Here is a 21924-nt window from a genome sequence, read left to right as displayed (position 1 = left end):
AGCAGCTGTGGCACCTAGGTGGCTGACACCCATCAGCACCTTGCAAATGCGATCGCTGGGTGCCAGTGCCTTCACATGGCACCAGTGGGTCTAGTGAAGCCCACGATATCTACAATCTGTAAATGTGTTAAAGATGCTCTTAATCAGAGCTGAAATGTTTTTCTGCTGCTCCAAATTAGTAGTTTAATCCTAGGATTTTGTGTGCACGGAAAGAGACCTGTTACCAGCAGGGTCAATTCAGTTCTCGGCTTTATTACACAGCACACTCCTATACATAGTGAGGAAGGGGAGGGGGAGGAGTACATTGTGTAATGTCCTCATTGGTCAGTAGTGGTACTACGTTTATCACAAATGACCCCTCCTGGGGGGGAGGGGGGGGGGGGGGGGTCTTCCAGGATGGGCCGAGACCCTCGTGCTGTTCTTTGTTATTATTTTTTTAAGCAACAGGGTATGGGAGCCATATTGATTTCTGAAGAATGATATACATATATGCACATCTCTATCAAATGCATAGCATAATAGATTGCCTGTCCGTTTTCTACAGTGCACTGCAGAAGTAGTACAGTGTATTATGTAAGTGGTATATGATCAGTTGATCAAAGTCACCTTGTGGGTCTGTTAAGTGATGAACTAAAATAAAGTTTTATTTAAAAAAATATAACTCGAACTAAACAAGAATAAAGAAAGTGTCAATTTTTTACTGAAAAGTTTTAAAGGGAACCTGTCAACAACTTTATGCTGCCCATACTAACTTCAGTATAAAGTAGAGACAGGTGAGTTGATTTCAGCGATCTGTCATTTATAAGTTAAAAGTAAGTGGTTACCGAGAACCAACTTCACAATCATTGCAGACTGGGCCTGGAAAAGAGTCCCGGCCGCCTGAGGAGTCCTGGTTATTCATGAATTCCTGCCCACCTGCTGAGGACTGACAGTCTTCTACCTTGGTTTCTCCCTTTCTCTGTAGGAGAGAACTGCCAATCATCAGCAGATGGACGAGAGAGCAGGAGATTATGGATAACCATGACTCTTCAGTAGATTTGACTCTTTAAAATAAAATACCTGTACTGTGTATTTGGTATCTCTTTAATCATACTGACCCAGAGACTAAACTAAAGTTGTCATGCTAACTGAATTGCCAGCACAGCAAGATTGCCTTCTCCTCGCCTAGCTCAGCATGATTGACCAGTTTACTCTATACTAAATAATGAAAGAATTGTTAAAAGTATGATTTCTTTAAAATAACACCTCCTAGAATAAGACGGGACACCAATCGCTAAATCATGCTGCCCATGGTTCCCTTCAACAAAGCAACCTAACTGATTTAGACAATGTTCACGCACAGGCTTCTTTTGGGCAATGCTATCTGTGGGTGAATGGCATCACAGATTAATATTTTTTTCTTTCTTTTAGTACATGCATGGTGTTTTTTGTGACTCTGCGTGTCTCTAAGTCTACTTTCACACTAGTGTTTTGGCTTTCCGTTTGTGAGATCCGTTCAGGGCTCTCACAAGCGGTCCAAAACGGATCAGTTTTGCACTAATGCATTCTGAATGGAAAAGGATCCACTCAGAACGCATCAGTCTGCATTCTGCTCTGGAGGCGGACACCAAAACTCTGCCTGCAGTGTTTTGGAGTCCGTTTGACGAAACTGAGCCAAACGGATCCTGACACACAATGTAAGTCAATGGGGATGGATCAGTTTTCTATGACACAATCTGGCACAATAGAAAACGGATCCGTCCTCTATTGACTTTCAGTGGTGTTCAAGACGTATCCGTCATGGCTATAGAAGACATAATGCAACCAGATCCTTTCATTATGGATGCATGCGGTTGTATTATTGTAACGGATCCGTTTTTGCAGATCCATGACGGATCCGCCTAAAACGCGAGTTTATAAGTAGCCTTTATTCAAAGAACAAAACCTCTGAAACACATTTAGAACCTATGTTTTTTAGTTTTTTTATTTGTCAACTTTTCTATTAAATGGGACAGGACCGGATAAGTGAAGAGATAGATGTCGTGATGACATTTGCCAAGATTTTTTATTTTTATTTTCTAAGTAGCATTGTCTGCACATTACAGCGTCACTGAGCAGATAATTACATGGGAAAGGCAGAGGTGTGTAATATATCTACTAAACTAAGTATTTGGCAAATGGTGTGATATGTTGTAGCATGTAGCAAGTAGAAGTAATAATTTTGCATCATTGTACAAAGAAAGCTAACTACAACCTTACAATTAATCGCCATTATTAAGACTGCATGACCGAGATAAAGGATAATCATATTAAAGGGGTTGTCTCACTTCAGCAAATGGCATTTATCATGTAGATAAAGTTAATACAAGCCACTTACTAATGTAGTGTGATTGTCCATATTGCCTCCTTTGCTGGCTGTTGGGCTGGGGCTACATGCCAATCTTGGTCACTATATATGTTGCCTGACTAAAGATTGCTGTGTAGTAGTGCAGAAATTGAACCACACAGGGTTGCAGCATGACTAGTAAGTAATTGTAAAAATAATGCAGTTTTTCAGATAAATAATTGCTGTTTGTTTTCTGTTTAGCACATTTGACAACATTTTTATGGAACAGACAAATAATCAGTAAGTATATTTTCATGTGTCATGTTCTTCATTATAATCCTGTTAGCTGAAGCCAAGCCGGCTAACATCGGCTGAATATAGCTTCTGTATTAAAGTGTAACTGTTGTTTCAGGTAATTTGGTGAGGTGTCAGATAGGTGTTACATGAGGACCTTCATTCCTATTGTTTTAATTGTTGACGTGTTTGCTGATATTGTTATTTATGACTCTGTTTGTACTTGAACCCCCTGATTGTAAAGCGCTGTGGAATATGTTGGCGGTATACAAATAAAGATTATTATTAGAACACTGGAATTAGTGATGTGTGAGGAGGACTATGACATAGTGGGAATAACGGAAACATGGCTGGATGTTAGCTGTGACTGGGCAGTTAATGTACAATGTTAGTCTGTTTAGAAAGGATCGTCAAAACCGGAGAGGGGGTCTGCCTTTATGTAAAGTCCTGTCTAAAGCCCACAGTCCGAGAATACATGAGTGAGGGACATGAACATGTGGAGTCACTGTGGGTAGAGATACATGGAGCTAAAAACAATAATAAATTACTAATAGGAGTTTACTATAAATCACCTAATATACCAGAGTCCACAGAAAATCTACTACTAAACGAGATAGACAAGGCAGCAAATCATAATGAGATGGTTATTATGGGGGATTTCAACTACCCAAAAATATACAAGTTTCAGTTCCCCAGTCTATCTCATAAAGGAAACAGGTTCTTGGCAATAACCAAAGACAATTACCTCTCCCAACTGGTTCAGGACCCGACTAGAGGGATGGCCATACTGGACTTAGTATTAACCAATAGGCCTGATAGAACAACAGACGTGCAGGTTGGGGGACACCTGGGAAATAGTGACCATAAAGTAATAACCTTCCAATTATCATTCAAAAGAGCGTTTCTACAGGGAGGAACAAAAATACCAAACTTCAAAAAAGCTAAATTTAGTCAACTAAGAGAGGCCATAGGCCTAACTAACTGGGACAAAGTCTTAAAAAATTAAAATACAGCCATAAAATGGGATATCTTTAAAAGCATCTTAAAATCTCATTGTGAGAGGTACATACCGTATGGGAATATAAGGTTAAGGAACAAAAAGAAACCAATGTGGATAACTAGAACTGTAAAGGCAATAAATGACAAAAAGAAAGCATATAAATCGCTAAAACAGGAGGGTAGCACGGAAGCACTGAAAAACTATAAGGAAAAAAATAGAACATGTAAAAAACAAATAAAAGCGGCCAAACTAGAGACCGAGAGATTAATCACCAAAGAGAGTAAAACTAACCCTAAAATGTTCTTCAATTTATATAAATGTTAAAAAGTATAAATCTGAAGGTGGTTGCCCTTTAAAGAGTAATGAGGGGGGAGTCGCAGAGAGTGCAATGTATTCACTGAGGAAAATAAACTGTCAGATGAAATGCTGAATGTAAAAATAAATTCCCCATTAAAAGTGTCCTTTAAAAGAGTAAAATAGACACATCGCCAGTACCAGATGGCATACACCCCTGTATCCTAAGGGAATTAAGTAATGTCATAGCTAGACCCTTATTTCTGGTATTTGCAGACTCTATACCAACAGGGAATGTCCCACAGGATTGGCGCATGGCAAATGTGGTGCTAATATTCCAAAAGGGTACAAAAACAGCCTGGAAACTATAGGCCGGTAAGTTTAACATCTGTTCTGGGTAAACTGTTTGAAGGTTTTCTGAGAGATGCTATATTAGAGCATCTCAACGGAAATAAGCAAATAATGCCATATTAGCATGGCTTCATGAGGGATCGGTCATGCCAAACTAATTTAATCAGTTTCTATGAGGAGGTAAGTTCTAGACTTGACAGCGTCGAATCAATGTTGTATATCTGGACTTCTCCAAAGCATTTGACACTGTACCACATAAAAGGTTATAAAATGAGAATGCTCGGACTGGGAGAAAACGTCTGTATGTGGGTAAGTAACTGGCTCAGTGATAGAAAACAGACGGTGGTTATTAACTGTACACACTCAGATTGGGTCACTGTCACTAGTGAGGTACCTCAAGGGTCAGTATTGGACCTTTATTCTCTTCAATATATTAATGATCTTGTAGAAGGCTTGCATAGTAAAATATAAATTTTTCCCTCCCCCACGACAGAACCTTAGAGAAATGGCTCCGCCCCAGGACAGGAAACCTGCAGCATAAAAAGAAACTAGATGTAGCCATTTCCAAGATCTCTAAAAAATCCTCACTGCCCTTTGAGGACATAGGATTCTTAAAGGACCCCTTAGATAAAAGAATAGATTCCTCCCTTAAGAATGCGTGGGAGTCTTCTGCGGCTGCTTTCAGGCCTAGTATAGCAGCCACTGTTGTTGCAAGGTCTATATCACTGTGGTTGGAGAGGCTAGAGGGGCAGATTAGGGAGAAATGCCCTAGGGAGCAGTTATTAGCTTCTATACCGACCTTCCAGAAAGCCGCAGTTTTATTGCGGATGCCGCGGTGGACTCGGTGAGGCTGGAAGCAAGAACCGCATCCCTTTCCAATTCTGCGCGACGTGCTTTGTGGCTTAAGAATTGGAAAGGGGGAGATTTGCCATCCAAGCTGAGGCTATGTAGCATTCCCTGTGATGGCCAGTTTCTTTTCGGGTCGGAACTTGACTCCTTACTCGAGAAAGCGGCAGATAGGAAGAAGTAGTTTCCCCAGGAATCTTTTACACAATTCAGGCAATATAAACGGCCCTTTCGGAACCCGACAAAGTTCCAGAATAAGAAGCAGACGGGGGACAGAGAGCAGGTAGCAAGGCCTAGATCAGGAAGTAAGGGTTTTTTGTTTGGATCAGGCACAGCCCGTGCGGGAAAACAAGGAAAGCAATGACGCCATGATCCCAGTAGGAGGAAGAGTAAAGTTCTTTCTTCCTGCTTGGGAAAAGATGGCAGGGAAATGGTTGATAGGTCTTCTGCGGGAGGGTTTAAGATTGGAGTTCTTGAGTTGTCCCGCAGAAAGATTTGTGATTTCGAGGTTTTCTCTCATCATGCTGCAAGAAATAAAAAAACTGATAAGCAAGAAGGTGTTGATTCCTGTCCCAGAGTCAGAGCTAGGGAAGGGGTTTTATTCCACCCTGTTTTTAGTGAAGAAACCGGATGGCTCGTACCGGACTATAATAAATCTCAGATATCTGAACAGATTCCTGAAGGCCAGAAAATTCAAAATGGAAACCATCAGGTCAGCGATATATCTTTTGTCTCCAGGCTGCCATATGGCGGTCCTGGATTTAAAAGATGCTTACCATCATATTCCGATTCATCCAGATCACCAGAGATTCTTCCGGGTGGCGGTGAGAACCGAGGTGGGACTTCTTCACTATCAGTTCCAGGCTCTTCCCTTTGGCCTCTCCATGGCACCTCGGGTCTTTACCAAGGTAGTGGCGGAGATGGCTTCCTTCATCAGAAGGGAGAACATCACGTTTTTACCTTACCTGGACGACTTTCTGGTGGTGGCCCAGTCTCGGGAGGAGTGTGCCAGGTCTCTGCATCGGGTTATGGAGGTTCTTCAGTCTTTGGGCTGGCTGTTGAATATCCAGAAGTCCAAGTTGGAGCCGTCAACGAGCCAGGTTTTTCTGGTTTTAAATTCCAGGCTGGAAAGAACTTTCCTCACAGAGGAGAAGGTAGCCGGGGTTCAGGGAGTAGTTCAGAGGGTTCAGTTAGAACAGACCCTGTCCATAAGAAAAGCTATGTCCCTGTAAGGAGTTCTAACTTCCTGCATGCCAGCAGTCCAGTGGGCTCAACGACACTCCCGCCAGTTACAGGGAGAGATCTTGACTGCCACAAGACGGGCAGGGGCATCCCTGGAGTCAGTGATAAGCTTATCAGGAGTGACTCTTTCATCCCTAGATTGGTGGAAGGAGGTGAAAAATCTGAACCAGGGACTTCCCTGGTCCTTTCCTGAACCGGTGGTTGTTACCACGGACGCCAGCCCCTAGGGTTGGGGGGCTCATGTGGAGGATCAGATCTTTCAGGGAGAGTGGTCCCAAGGTCAGAGACGGTTTTCGTCAAATCGAAAGGAGCTGAGGGCGGTTTTGCTGGCCTTGAGAGCAGTTCTTCCTATGATCCAGAACAGGCATGTGAGAGATGTCCGACAATCGGATAGTGGTCTCATATCTCAATCGTCAGGGAGGGACCAGGTCAGATTCTTTACTGAAGGAGACGAGATGGATTTTCGAAGAGATAGAAGGGAGAGTGCTTCAACTCTCGGCCATTCATATTAGAGGGGTCGAGAATTCTCGAGCGGACTTACTGAGTCGCCAGAGATTACGTCAGGGAGAGTGGTCTCTGAATCCAGAAATTTTCTCCCAGATAGTAAGATTATGGGGTTTGCCTTCAGTAGACATTTTCGCCACAAGAGAAAACAGAAAGGTACAGAATTTTTTCTCCCTCAGTCCAGAGTGGTGCCCATCTGAGGTGGACGCCTTCCTCCAGAAATGGGATTTTCCGCTAGGCTATGCCTTTCCCCCGCTTCAGTTGATTCCACTAGTAATAAGGAAGATCAGGTACGAAGGGGCAAGGGTAATCCTGATAGCCCCCTTCTAGCCGAAGAGGGCGTGGTTTTCCCTGTTGAGAGCAATGTCAGTTTCAGATCCGTGGATCCTGCCAGGAATTCCAAACCTATTATCTCAGGGTCCAGTGTTCCATCCGGAAGTAGGGTCTCTACATCTTTCGGCATGGAATTTGAGAGGTCATTTTTAGCTAGTCGGGGATTCTGTAAGGAGGTCATTTCCACTTTGATGAAAAGTAGGTAGGAGGTGACGAATGTTATTTATGCACGAGTATGGAGAAAGTTCCTGTCCTTTTATAGGCGCAGAAGGGGTTTCCTGGCCGTTAGATTTTTCTGTAGTTCAGGTGTTGGATTTTTTACAGAGGGGATTGTCCCTCGGGTTGGCAAAAAGTACGCTAAAAGTGCAGGTGTCAGCTTTATCGGTTCTGGGCAGAAGAAGTTTAGCCATGGACCCTTGGGTGGTTAGGTTTTTTAAGGCCGTGGATAGGATTACGCCAGTAGCAGGCCCTAGATTTCCTCCCTGGGACCTTAACTTAGTGCTTAACGCCCTTACCAGACATCCCTTAGAACCTTTAGCCTCTTGCTCGGTTAAAGTACTTTCCCTTAAGCTAGTTTTGCTGGTAGCCTTAACATCAGCCAGAAGGGTTGGGGAGATTCAGGCCCTCTCTATTAACCCCCCTTTTATGTCCATCAGAGAGGACAGAGTGGTTCTCAGACCAGATCCTGGTTTTATGCCGAAGGTTCCTTCTAGGATTAATAGGGCTCAGGATTTAGTTCTCCCAGCTTTCTTTTCAGAACCAAAAGATGACAGAGAGAAGGAGCTGCATTCCCTGGATGTCAGGAAGTGTATTTTGCAGTACCTGGAGGTGACTAAAGACTGGAGGAAGTCCTCTGCCTTATTTGTTCTGTTCGGTGGTGCTAGGAAAGGTAATACTGCCTCTAAGGCTTCTATTGCCCGGTGGATCAGAGAAGCTATATCCTTGGCGTATTCAGTATCCGGTGTGTCTCCCCCTATTTCTGTGAGGGCTCACTCCACGAGGGCGGTTTCCACTTCTTGGGCAGAGAGGGCCAGCGTGTCTATTGAACAGATCTGTCGGGCGGCCACCTGGTCTTCTCCGTCCACCTTTTATAAGCACTATAGGCTTCAGCTTGACTCTATTTCTGACCTTCTCTTTGGCACTAAAGTCTTGAGTTCTGTCACCCACCCTGAGGATGAGCTCTGAAATCTCTCTCTAAGGTGCTGTCGTGGGGGGAGGGGAAAAATGATGATTACACTTACCGGTAATCGGATTTTATTTTTATGTAAAACTTTAAACTAACGTAAGGGGGAGTCCCTCTCATGCTCTGGAAACTCACTGATGTGGGAGAGCGGCTCCACCTTTTTATGCTGCAGGTTTCCTGTCCTGGGGCGGAGCCATCTCTCTAAGGTGCTGTCGTGGGGTCAGGAAAATCCGATTTACCGGTAAGTGTAATCATCATTTTTTCGCAGATGACATTAAACTGTGTGAAGTAACACTGAAGAGGACAGTATACTGCTACAGAGGGATCTGGATAGATTGGAGGCTTGGGCAGATAAGTGACAGATGAGGTTTAACACTGACAAATGTAAAGTTATGCACATGGGAAGGCATACTGCAAGTCACCCGTACATACTAAATGATAAAACACTCGGTAACACTGACATGGAAAAGGATCTAGGAATTTTAATAAGCGGCAAACTAAGCTGCAAAAACCAGTGTCAGGCAGCTGCTGCTAAGGCCAATAAGATAATGGGTTGCATCAGAAGGGGCATAGATGCCCGTGATAAGAACATAGTCCTAATAATATTAGTTATACCACCACTTCAGGTATGTGTGCAGTGGTATCTAGTTACACCCAAATATAACAGATACATTTTGTAAACTGGGATTCCTAAAACATAACATTTACTAGGTCATTTAAAATAATGTTTCACACTGGGTGAGAGACGACAATAACAACAAACTACCTCCATTATATCAAATCATCTACTCTTGAATGAATGAAAAAGGGTGGATCTCACCTCATCTGAGCAGGATCCACGACTGTGGAGGAAGGTCCTGGCAGTTGGTGGTAGTACCTGGGACCGGTGTGACCAGGGTGCTTGTGTCGTGGTTGGCACCAAATACGCTCCTAAAACACCATATTATGGCTTTCCTACCTTCCTAGGGGTAAGGGGCTGTTCTTATAGCCTGCCTACCACACATGGAGCACCCGCCCCCACAGGGGCGACCCCACACCGAACCTTTCCCTCAGTATGGGTCTAGTGTTCTATATAGCCCTAATTACAATGCCCTACATGCCATGTTTCTGTCTTTCTTTCCAGACATCATCAGGGGACTTTGCACGTTTATTCAAGGGCAACTACAAATAAAAATTAGACACACTAAATACAGGTCACACATATTTCTGAGTACCGCATGTACAATAGCTTATCAACAGACTCAGTGTACTTACTAGAGATCAAGGTGGTTCTTGGCCTCGTATCATCAATCAGGATAGTGGGTAATTCTTATCCTCTCTGTAGCATGGGAAGTGTCCCATGTCAGTCAGTGTCTCACCACAAATGGCAGTGATTTGGGTGAGCACTGAATAGTTGTTAGCCACCTCCTTAAGTACCTCACCTCTCAGTGAGTGTACGCCCCCCATGATTACTTGCCTCACCTGTCCGAGTCCATCGGGATGCATGTTGCTACATGTGGAACGCACGCCGCTCGCAAGCCATGTTTTTTTTCTGGGGCACTGGTGTATAGTGGCTATGCACCATCATATCACGGATGCTTCTGCCATGTCTATACGTGATGCTGGGGCGCCCCTTTACGGCCTTACAAATGTCAGGATCCATTAAGAGCACATGCCTTATTAGCACATACAACGGTTATTCCTCTGCAATCAGAGACATCATATCTAAACATTGGCATGTGCTCTTAATGGATCCTGACATTTGTAAGGCCGTAAAGGGGCGCCCCAGCATCACGTATCGATGTGGCAGAAGCATCCGTGATATGATGGTGCATAGCCACTATACACCAGTGCCCCAGAAAAAAACATGGCTTGAGAGAGGCATTAGTGGCAACTTCAAATGATGTGTGGCGTGGCCCTTTATGACCAAAGCAAAGTCATTTAGGAGCAACAATACCGGTAAAACCTACATAGTTAAGGACATCATTAACTGCAGAAGCATGGGACTAATCTACAAAATCACATGTGAATGTGGAAAAGAATATGTCGGGAAGACGGGTAGGGAATTGAGGAGAAGAATAGGAGAGCATTTGAGCGATATAAGGAATGGCAGAGACACATTGGTGGCACGACATGTGAACACCGAACATGATGGCAGACCGGATTGCCTTTCCTTTATGGGGATTGAACAAATTAAGCCAGGAACGAGACGGGGCGATTTTGATAAGAGGATCCTGCAATGTGAGGCGAAATTAATCTTCTATCCGGTCTAAATGAACAACAGAATTACTGCAGCTTTTTATGATTTAAGTCGCAATAAAAGGAGAACTAAGAGGGATGCAGTCTGGCTAAGTCCCCCTTGGATCTCACGTGCTCTCATCTAAAATGATGAGCATATGGGATCTGATGGCGGACTTGGTTAGAATAATGACTGGGACAACTGGAGTAAATATGCCACATTATGCACTCCAGTAAATATACATCTGTTTCCATGGTCCAGCTATCAGCTGGCATCTTGAGTATTGTGGCGTGCGCTTGGCTGTCCTGCCAACTTTAAATCCGGAATGCGACGCAACGCTCAGACGCAGGCCCTGACCTCACTTCCGGTTAGCCCGCACCATGTGATTCTAGCTTCCGGTCCGTGGGACGCACGCGAGCGGCGTGCGTTCCACTTGTAGCAACATGCATCCCGATGGACTCGGACAGGTGAGGCAAGTAATCATGGGGGGCGTACACTCACTGAGAGGTGAGGTACTTAAGGAGGTGGCTAACAACTATTCAGTGCTCACCCAAATCACTGCCATTTGTGGTGAGACACTGACTGACATGGGACACTTCCCATGCTACAGAGAGGATAAGAATTACCCACTATCCTGATTGATGATACGAGGCTAAAACCACCTTGATCTCTAGTAAGTACACTGAGTCTGTTGATAAGCTATTGTACATGCGGTACTCAGAAATATATGTGACCTGTATTTAGTGTATGTCTGTAATTTTTATTTGTAGTTGCCCTTGAATAAATGTGCGAAGTCCCCTGATGATGTCTGGAAAGAAAGACAGAAACATGGCATGTAGGGCGTTGTAATTAGGGCTATATAGAACACTAGACCCATACTGAGGGAAAGGTTCGGTGTGGGGTCTCCCCTGTCGGGGCGGGTGCTCCTTGTGTGGTAGGCAGGCTATAAGAACAGCCCCTTACCCCTAGGAAGGTAGGAAAGCCATAATAGGGTGTATTAGGAGCGTATTTGGTGCCAACCACAACACAAGCACCCTGGTCACACCGGTCCCAGGTACTACCAACTGCCAGGACCTTCCTCCACAGTCGTGGATCCTGCTCAGATGAGGTGAGATCCACCCTTTTTCATTCATTCAAGAGTAGATGATTTGATATAATGGAGGTAGTTTGTTGTTATTGTCATCTCTCACCCAGTGTGAAACATTATTTTAAATGATCTAGTAAATGTTACGTTTTATGAATCCCAGTTTACAAAATTTATCTGTAAGAACATAGTCCTACCACTTTACAAATCGCTAGTCAGACCACACATGGAGTACTGTGTACAGTTCTGGGCTCCTGTAAACAAGGCAGACATAGCAGAGCTGGAGAGCGTCCAGAGGAGGGCAACTAAAGTAATAACTGGAGTGGGGCAACTACAGTACCTTGAAAGTTTATCAAAATTAGGGTTAGTCACTTTAAAAGACTATTGAGGGGGAGATCTAATTACTATGTATAAATATAATCAGGGGTCAGTACAGAGATCTATCCCATCAGCTATTTATCCCCAGGACTGTGACTGTGACGAGGGGACATCCTCTGCGTCTGGAGGAAAGAAGGTTTGTACACAAACATAGTAGAGGATTCTTTACGGTAAGAGCAGTGAGACTATGGAACGCTCTGCCTGAGGAGGTGGTGATGGTGAGTTCACTAAAAGAGTCTAAGAGGGGCCTGGATGTATTTCTGGAGCGTAATAATATTACAGGCTATAGCTACTAGAGAGGGGTTGTGATCCAGGGAGTTATTCTGATGCCTGATTGGAGTCGGGAAGGAATTTTTTATTCCCCCAAAGTGGGGAAAATTGGCTTCTACCTCACAGGTTTTTATTTATTTTTTCCTCTGGATCAACTTGCAGGATAACAGGCTGAACTGGATGGACTTTTTTTTCAGCCTTTATATACTTTGTCACTATTTCTGGCTACTGGGTGGAGACTAGCTGGAGTCATTTTCCCATAGATTACATATGGAGAAACTGGAGATCCTGCTTCCAATTCACTCTAGCAGAACGTCTTTCTGCCTTTTCCTATTTGCCACAGTTGATGCCGTCTCCTCCAACTCCCCACCCCTTTCCATAGACTTCTATGTAATCTGATCTAGGTGTTGTGTAGATTTTACACCATGTTAAAAGGGAAAAGAATAGCATTCTTAATTCAGTATGCTAAATAAAATGGTGATGGAGGGGTTAAAAAATAAAAAATGTAACTCTCCTTAATCCACTTGTTAAATTATTTATTTATTATTATTTTTATTTTTTTTAACACCTCCATCACTATTTTACTTAGCATTATGAATTAAGAATGCTATTTTTGTCCTATAACCATGTTATATGGGAAAATAATAATGATCGGGTCCCCATCCCGATAGTCTCCTAGCAACCATGCGTGAAAATTGCACCGCATCCGCACTTGCTTGCGATTTTCACGCAGCCCCATTCACTTCTATGGGGTCTGCGTTGTGTGAAAAACTCACAACATAGAGCGTGATGCGTGAAAATCACCGCTCATGTGCACAGCCCCATAGAAATGAATGGGTCTGGATTCAGTGCGGGTGCAATGCGTTCACCTCGCGCTTTGCACCAGCGCGGAAATCGCGCCCGTGTGAAAGAGGCCTTAATTTATGGGAAAAGATGAAAAAGCAGTTACACTCTAACCCCTTGCTAACATAGGTATGCCAAACCCCTGCACGTCTTCTAGTTTACTAACATTTAGCCCTTTAACTTGTAAATTGTCTCTTCTCTCTTTGGTTGTCGGGTGAATGTAAACTGTATACTTCGCAGACTCTGTATAATGTGTATTTTAATATAGCCTATGGTTAGTGCAATGTTCAAATATTGTTTTTTGTCATGCAGGACCACTGCAGATTCGAATAAGCTTTACATTATGAAAAGCTGTTGGATCACCTTCATTTTAGCTAAAGGTAAGAATTTTTGTAAAGGAAAGTGAAATGTGGAAGAAAATAAGAAAAAACGTTGAAACAGTACAGGTTAACAAGAAAATATGAACATAAATCTAAAGCTAAAAATATTCAAGGTGATCTTAAAAATGACATCATGTTATGTATGGTTACTGTTTGGACACCCTACAGTGTGTGGATTTTTTATTTAAATGTTTTAATTTTTTTTTAATTCTCATCCACTTCATTGCTATTGTACAATGTGGCAAATCTGCAGCACATCTGTCCCATGTGAACATAGCCTTAGGCCTCATTCACATTTCCGTGTCAGTGTCACGTCCTTGGGGGGGGGGGGGGGGAAAAATGGTACGTGTTTCATCCGTGAAGGATCCTTGGTTGGTCCGTTTGTCTGTTTTTGCCATCCGTGTGTCATTCGTAATTCACGGAAGTTGCTCAGCTGAAAATTCATTTCCAAAGAATCTCCAATTGGTCTTCAGTGAAAAACTGACACACCACGGATGTGTGTCAGTGATTTTCACGGACCCATATAATTCAGTGGGCGTGCTTGATCCGCATCACGGATCAAAATGGTGCATGTCCCTGTTTTTGTTTGTTTTTTGTTTTATTTTTTATTAACCCAGTCAGTAAAATAAATACTGAAATGTGAACAGACCCATTTAAATCAATGGGTATGTGTGTTGGCCTCTGAAAATGTGGACAGCACACATCAGTGAAAAACGGAAATGTAAACGAGTCATCATGCTGTGAGTTCCAGCCAGGTGGCAAGTCTGCCATCCTGTACTTGTGAATACAACGCTTTCAACGCATGGTTGGACAGGAATTCGCAGTATCCTATATCACCATGATACAGCGAGTTCTGCTGAGATGCGCTTCAGTCTGTCTGGGAAATGCAGCTGTGAAATGGACAGTGTTTCAAGGATCACATACAGCTTTGTGAAAGCAACCTTAACATGTGACATTTAACTCTTAGAATGCCGGAGGTTTTTTTGTTTTATTTTTTCTTCCCTATCTTCCTTGAGCCATAACTTTTTTTTATAGTTCTGTTCACATAGCTGTACGAGGGCTTATATTTTCCCCGGCACCTCCACAACAACATTGACAGGAGGGGGTCCCTGCCCCAGGACAGGAAACCACGCAGGAGCACATGATTTAAAAGGCCTCCTCCTCCCCCTTACCTATCCAGTCGTTGTTTCCTGTCCTCGGGATACATAGGAGCCGCTCCTGCAGTGCCAGGAAGGTTCTCATCTTGCTAAACCTGTTTTCGTTCCCCAGGCTGTGGGAGGGCTAATGCAGGGGACGTGTCTCCCGGGGATGCGCGTTCCTCCCTTTCCTGTCCCTCGGAGTAAGACCTGCGTGCAGGCATCCCCGGGCTCACGTTTTTTTCCCATGAGAAGAGGGAAATCGCTCTGACCTATGTCGTCACCAGGCGAGATTCTACTTGGGCAAGAAAATCTCGTGAGATTTTGGCGTACTTCCGGGAATAAGAGTGGGGCTGAGATGTCGGCTTTTGCAATGAAGCCTTCCATCCAGCTCATGCTCACCGCTTGCTGCCATGCTCGCTCCAGTAGAGGACGCCGCTAGAAAGCCTGGTGATCCCGCTGCCTTTGCCCTCAGCTCGATAAGCCTCATCCCCTGGGGGATGATTATGCTACCTGCTACTGTACAATCTAACCCTGTTGTTTAAATCGCTATTGGGGAATTATTGTTATGGGAAAAAATTCACTCTGGTGAGGTGGTAGCCCTAAGTGCAAATGTTGGGTTCATGGTCCTACTGCCCTTTATTTTCTCTTTTAGGGCACTGAGACCATGACTCCCAAGCCAGCAGGAAGCAGAAAATGTGCCATTTGCAAGAAATCCTTTACCTCAAAAAATAGAAAACCCTTGTGACAGAAATGCACAAAAAAGTTGTTTGAGGAGTCGCCCTCCCTCCTAGAGTCCATGAGAGCGATTATTAAGGAGGAGGTTAATACTGCTGTGGACTTAAAAATTGCGTCTCAATCTCCACGACCATCCACATCCCAGAGATCCTATACCTCTGAATTGCCTTTTGATCTTGATGAGGGAGTGTTGGTTTCTGAATCCAATTCGGCCTCTTCTGATGATTGCTCAGGCAGGCCCTTATTTCTCCCAGAAGAAACTGACGGTCTCCTAAAAACCATCCGTGCTACTATGCTCATAGAAGATGTTAAAGAGTCACATTCAATTCCAGACCATATGTTTCAGGGTCTGGAAGAAAGGCGTAGAAGGGCGTTCCCAATCCATAACAACATAAAATCTCTAATATCAAAGGAGTGGAAAGACCCGGAAAAAATAACGACGGTCACAAACGCTTTTAAAAGGAAATGCCCCTTTGAAGAGTCTGGAAATAATTTATGGGACAAAGCACCTAAAGTAGATGCATCGGTTGCCTGCATCTCCAGAAAATATTTTCTCCAGTTTGAAGATATGGGCCTTTTACAGGATCCCATGGATAAAAAAAAAAAATCTGAGTGTACTGAAAAAGGCTTGGGTAACTAACACGGCCATGCTACGCCCTAGTATTGCCTCTACCTGTACTGCCAGAACTCTCTCGATCTGGCTTAATCAGCTAGAAGAACACATTGCTGTGGGTACCCCTATGGAAGAAATCCTTGCATCCCTACCCATGTTAAAAAAAAAAAAAAAAAAAAAAAAAAAAAGCTTTAAACTTTCCGCTAGATCAGCTGCACTTTCAAACGCGGCCCGAAGAACAATTTGGCTTTGATCCTCGTCAGGGGACGCAGGCTCAAAAAGTCCCCCTGTGTTCCGTCCCCTGTGAAGGGGACAGATTATTTGGTTCTGGGTTAGATGACATCCTTGAAAAGGCGTCTGATAAAAATAAAGGATTCCCACTGGAAAATAGGTACTTTCATCAGAGACGATCCTTTCAGAACCAAAGAAAGGCCATAGTGGACCCCAAATAGAAAGAAGGCTCCAGAAAATGGCAATCTTCCAAAGGCAGGGGTAAAGGGTTCTTAACCCCGAAAGTTCTTCTCGCCCCACTCAATGACGCCAGAAGTCGGGTAAGAGGCAGGTTAACGGGCTTCATTCCTGCTTGGGAACAAATCCATGCCTCCCCTTGGGTAATAAACACCCTAAAGGAAGGATTAAAACTGGAGTTTTTATCCTCTCCGTTAAATCAGTTCACAATAAACACAAAGCTGTCTCCTCTACAAAAACAACTTTGTCTAGAGTCAGAAATCTCCTCCTTAATAGAAAAGAAGGTACTCCTTCCTGTCCCAAAAGATCAATACGGAAGGGGGTTCTATTCTCCAGTCTTTTTAGTACAAAAACCAAACGGGTCCTTTCGGTTGATAATAAATCTAAAATCCCTAAACAGGGTTTATTTATTTTTTTATATATAAAAAGTTCAAGATGAAAACCATAAAATCTATCGTAAATCAGCTCCCTCAAGATTGTTTAATGGCAACAATAGATTTACAGGACTCCTACTACCATGTTCCAATATATCCACCCCGTCAAAAATATTTACGAATTGCTGTTTTCATGGGAGAAAATTTATGCCACTTCCAATTTGTTCGGTCTCTCTTCAGCCCCCAAGAGTGTTTTCCCAAATCATGTCCGACGTCATACAACACCTACTTCTCCCAAAAGTTCTAATAATATCATATCTGGACGACTTCTTAATAGCATCTCGCTCAGAAGAACTCCTCAGACTCCTTCTCTCCCTGGTTTAGGACTGTTTCACCACCCTGGGGTGGATCATAAACTTAAAAAAAAAATCTGATCTATCCCCGGACAGAAGAAAGATCTTCCTTGGGGTTCTATTGTACTCTCATTTACTAATGTCCTTTCTACCCACAGAAAAGAGGACCAAGTTGTTACCGGAGATCTCCTGTTTCTGCAGTCTAAGGACTGCCTCTCTCAGGAACGTTATGACTATTCTGGGCCTTCTCACTTCCACGATCCCGTCAGTCAGATGGGCTCAAAGCCATACTCGAGTGATTCAGTCCTTCCTTCAATCCTCGTGGGACGGAACAATCTCTGCCCCTAAAAAAGATTTACATCCCAAATTCTGTAAAAAATAAAATAAAATCCCTCATGTGGTGGAAAGTAGGAAAAAACCTAAACACAGGAGTTTATTGGAGACAAAAATATGAAATGATAATCACCACAGATGCCAGCGGATCAGGATGGGGAGGCCATGCAAATGGGAAGATAGTACAGGGAAGATGGGGCCCGGATATGTTAAAAGCATCTTCAAAACTAAAAAAGCTTACGGCCACTTACAAAGTCATCACTTATCTACACACACCCTCATCCTCAAAACAAGTAAAAGTGTTATCGGACAACACCACAGCGGTTGCTTACCTCAACAGGCAGGGCGGAACAAGAAGCCGCTCCCTAGCACCCTTAGCTCGCAACATATTTGTCTGGGCGGAGAGAAATCTTCTGTCCTTATCTGTAGTCTATGTCGAGGGAGAACTAAATTTTGTAGCTGATTTCCTCAGTTTAACAACCTTGAAGGAAGGGGAATGGTCTTTAAATCCCCAGGTGTTCCGCACGCAACATCTGTGAAAAGTGGGGAAATCCGGACTTGGATTTGTTCACCACAGGGGACAACAGGCAGACCGAAAAATGTTGCTCCCTATCCCGGCAAGATCAGACACTTTGGATAGATGCCCTATCCCAGCCTTGGCCAAACACTCTTCTGTATGCATTCCCTCCTTTCATTCTAATACCAAGGAAGCTTATGAAAATAGAGGCGATACAGGCTTATGAAAATAGAGGCGATCCTCATTACACCATGTTGGCCAAGGAGGGCCTGGTTTCCCCTGCTCCTCAAACTATCTGCGGGGGTGTTTTGGACCTTGCCACAAATCCCAGACCTTCTCCATCAGGGTCTGATTTTATCATCCAGGACTTAAACAGCTCAACCTGACTGCCTGGAAGTTGAACGGTCAGTCTTAAAAAAGAAAGGATTGTCAGATGAGGTCATTTCCACTCTTATGCTAAGTTTTAAACCAATTGCCTCAAACATTTATTTAAGAACCTGGAAGGCCTTCCTGTCTTTCTCTACTTGAATTCTTACAATCGGGTTTAAATAAAGATCTTCGACCCGCCACTCTAAAAGTGCAAATATCTGCCCTCAGCGCCTTCTTGGATAACAAAAAGTTGGCTGACTCACCCCTTATTAAGCGCTTCATTAAAGGGGCCACAAGAAAGTTACCAACTGTCCGTTCTGTAATCCCACCATGGGATCTAAACTTGGTCCTCTCAGTATTGATTGAGCATCTGTTCGAACCAGTGGACAAAATTTCCTTGAAGCTACTAACCTACAAAACTGTATTTTTAGTGACATTAACCACCGCAAGAAGGATTGGGGAAATACAAGCTTTTTCCTGTAGGTCACCTAACCTAACTATACTGGACGACCGTATAATCCTCAGGCATTGCCCTTCGTTCCTTCCAGAAGTGGTCTCTAGATTTCACTGTGATCAGGAAGTCTCGTTGCCTTCATTTTGTCCAAACCCAACTACCGAAAAAGAGAAGAGCTTCCACAACCTGGATGTTAGAAGGACTTCAGACTCACGGTCAATTATTTCTTCAGTATCAACGTGCCAACAAGGACAACGGGGCCAGCAAGTCATCTACAGTATATCAAGATGGATTAGAAAGGTAATTGCAACAACTTATATTAAAAGATCTCCTTCCTCCTACAGGAATAAGAGCTCACTCTACAAAGGCCGTGTCATCCTCTTGGGCAGAGTTGGCCTCTGTCTCCTTAGACCAGATCTGCAAAGCGGCCACGTGGGCAAGCCCTATGACCTTCTACAACCATTATAGACTTGATGTTCCAAAAAATCCAGACTTATACTTTTGGTCATACAATTCTTGCTACTGTTGTCCCCCCTTGTGGCTTACTCTGTTAATCCTCCTGTCAGTGCCGTTGTGGAGGTTCCGGGGAAAAGTAGAAATTACTCTTACCGGTAATTGGTTTTTCCAATAACCTCCACAATGGCACAGAATTTTTTCCCTCCCTTGTGGATTTATATTATGTGATGTTATGCTTATATTATGTTATCCTTTTTTGTCAAGTGATGTAATTTGATAAAATGTTTTTCTTTTTTGCATCACTTCCGAGTACTCTTACTGACTGGATAGGTAAGGGGGAGGAGGCCTTTTAAATTATGTGCTCCTGCGTTGTTTCCTGTCCTGGGGGCGGGGACAGCCTCCTGTCAGTGCCGTTGTGGAGGTTATTGGAAAAACTAATTACCAGTAAGGGTAATTTCTACTTTTTGCTGAACAAGTTATATTTTCTAATGCCACCATTAATTATGGCATACAATGTATCTAAAATTCCAAATGGGGTGGAATTGGGGAAAAAAAAGCAATTTCTCTACCGTTTTACGGGTTTTTGCTCCCACAGAGTTCCGTTTGTGGCAAAAATGGGTCAGTATGATTACAACGATATCCCATATGTATTGTTGTTGTTTTTTTTGTTCGTTTTTTTCTAAATAGTGTAAAAATAAATTTAAACTTGTAAATAAAAAAATTATTTATTTTTTTTCAATCAACATATTCTGACCCCCCATAACTTTATATATCCAAAAAAATAAGTTACTGAGCTGTGTGGGGGCTCATTTTTGTGGGACAATCTTTATGGCTACCATTTTGGAGTGTTTGTGACTCTTTGATTTTGATCACAATTTATAACTTTTTTTGGTGGGTAAGAGAAGCAATAAAAAAAAAATGGCAACTTGGCCATTTTGACCCTTTTTTCCATGGCACCATCGCCATATTGGAAAAATATTTTAATAGTACGAGCGTTTTCCGTTGTGGAAATACCCATGATATTTAAGTACCAGTATATTTTTATTATACGGAAAGGAAGGTGACTTAAACTTTTTATATATATATATATATATATATATATATATATATATATAATATATATATATATATATATATATATATATATATATATATATATATATTTTTTTTTATTTTTTTTTACTTTTTTGTGAGGGTTTTGAAGCTCGTATTTGAGTGTACAAAATCCATTTTTCTTTTTATTCTGAACAATCATGGATTTTTTTTTAAAATGCATTTATTACCAACTATTGCTAATTTTTTATGTTGGCCTGTCACTTGGTGGCCAAAATAAGAATTGCAACTTCAATGTCCTCAGCTTCTTCAGCGAGGCTGTGTATTGAAATCAGTTTCCAGCATCCTCACTGGCCGCAGAGGATCATGGCATCTAAAGGCTTTAATTACTGCGATTGGCATTGTCAGTCGCGGTATTTAGCCGTGGGTTTGAAACGGCGGGGCCCGCAGGCCATGAAGCCCGCTATATGTGCGAAAGGGTTAAAGAGAACTAGTCACTTTTCCATACCTGTTTATTCTATATGAGAATAAGGGCCAACAGGGAGGCTGACCATCAATGGAAATCAGGATGAGCTGCCAGATCTGTTGCACAGTGGCTGGGAACCAGCAGGCCCTATTGACTTCCAGATGGTCAGAGGTGTACTACGAGGTCAGAGGTGTACTATGGCCTGTCAGCAGCTCTAAAAACAATCATGTGACGTATGTTCTTTCAAACAGAAGTCACGGGGGAAGGGGGATTTTTTTTTATCAGGAGTTTGGGCCAAATGTATTTAATGTCATTCAGTGTTTGATAACTTTGTATCTTTAAGTTATTTACTCCATTTTCTATGCCACCCCCTACTGGAGTAAGATTGAGAAAATGTTGGCAACTTTCTAAAAAGCCTCACTTGATAGATGTGGTGTGAAACGAATTACAATGCTAACCACACCCACTTCCCCGCCTATTTTTCTAAAGTGGAGGGAGTGGTGTAAAAATGCTTGTCACAAAAGTTTCTACACAAATAAGCCCAAAAGGTTGCAAAACCCTATTTTATGGCCTTTTGAAGTCTGAATTCTTTAGTGCAGGGCTTGGTAAATTCTCCCTACAGACTGCATTGCTTCTTTTTCAGAGGGATGATATTATAATGGTTGGGACTACATAGATCCATGAAGTGTTTTCTTTTTAGCCACTAGTTAGGTCTCTTTGGATTCTTTAGTGGGTGTAATTGTAGCTGCTGGTGTAAAGGCCCCTTCACATTGCTCAACTGAGCAGACGACTGTCGGGAAGGAAGCGCTTCTGCTTGTCAGTTTAGGAGACTGCTGCCCTCCACAGTATGTGGAGGAGCGATTACTAATGCCATTGCTCATCCCTGTACAAAATCATTGTTTGGCGCAGCAGAGGCTGTTGAGATGGCACGATCTGCTGCTGGCAAACTATCTCTTAAATGAACGTTTTGCTCTTTCATTGGGTAATTGGCGGCACTTTTACATCGGCAGATTATTGCTAACAAGCGTTCCTACGCATACTTGTTAGTGATCTACCTGATGTTTAGTCA

The 21924-nt window shown here is 43.0% G+C and overlaps 1 protein-coding gene across 3 annotated transcripts in view; it reads left to right on the top strand.

Moving 5' to 3' along the window:
* The window catches only part of RB1 (RB transcriptional corepressor 1), a 286970-nt gene that overhangs the window by 20813 nt on the left and 244233 nt on the right, over nt 1–21924 (top strand). For all 3 annotated transcript variants that reach the window (XM_044288473.1, XM_044288474.1, XM_044288472.1), the window contains exons 5-6: nt 2567–2605; nt 13458–13525. In XM_044288473.1, coding sequence (XP_044144408.1) covers nt 2567–2605; nt 13458–13525 — 107 coding nt within the window. The remainder of the gene's footprint in view (nt 1–2566; nt 2606–13457; nt 13526–21924) is intronic.

Source organism: Bufo gargarizans, chromosome 3 (assembly GCF_014858855.1).
Source record: "Bufo gargarizans isolate SCDJY-AF-19 chromosome 3, ASM1485885v1, whole genome shotgun sequence".
Lineage (NCBI taxonomy): Eukaryota > Metazoa > Chordata > Amphibia > Anura > Bufonidae > Bufo > Bufo gargarizans.
This window is presented reverse-complemented; position numbering and strand designations above follow the sequence as displayed.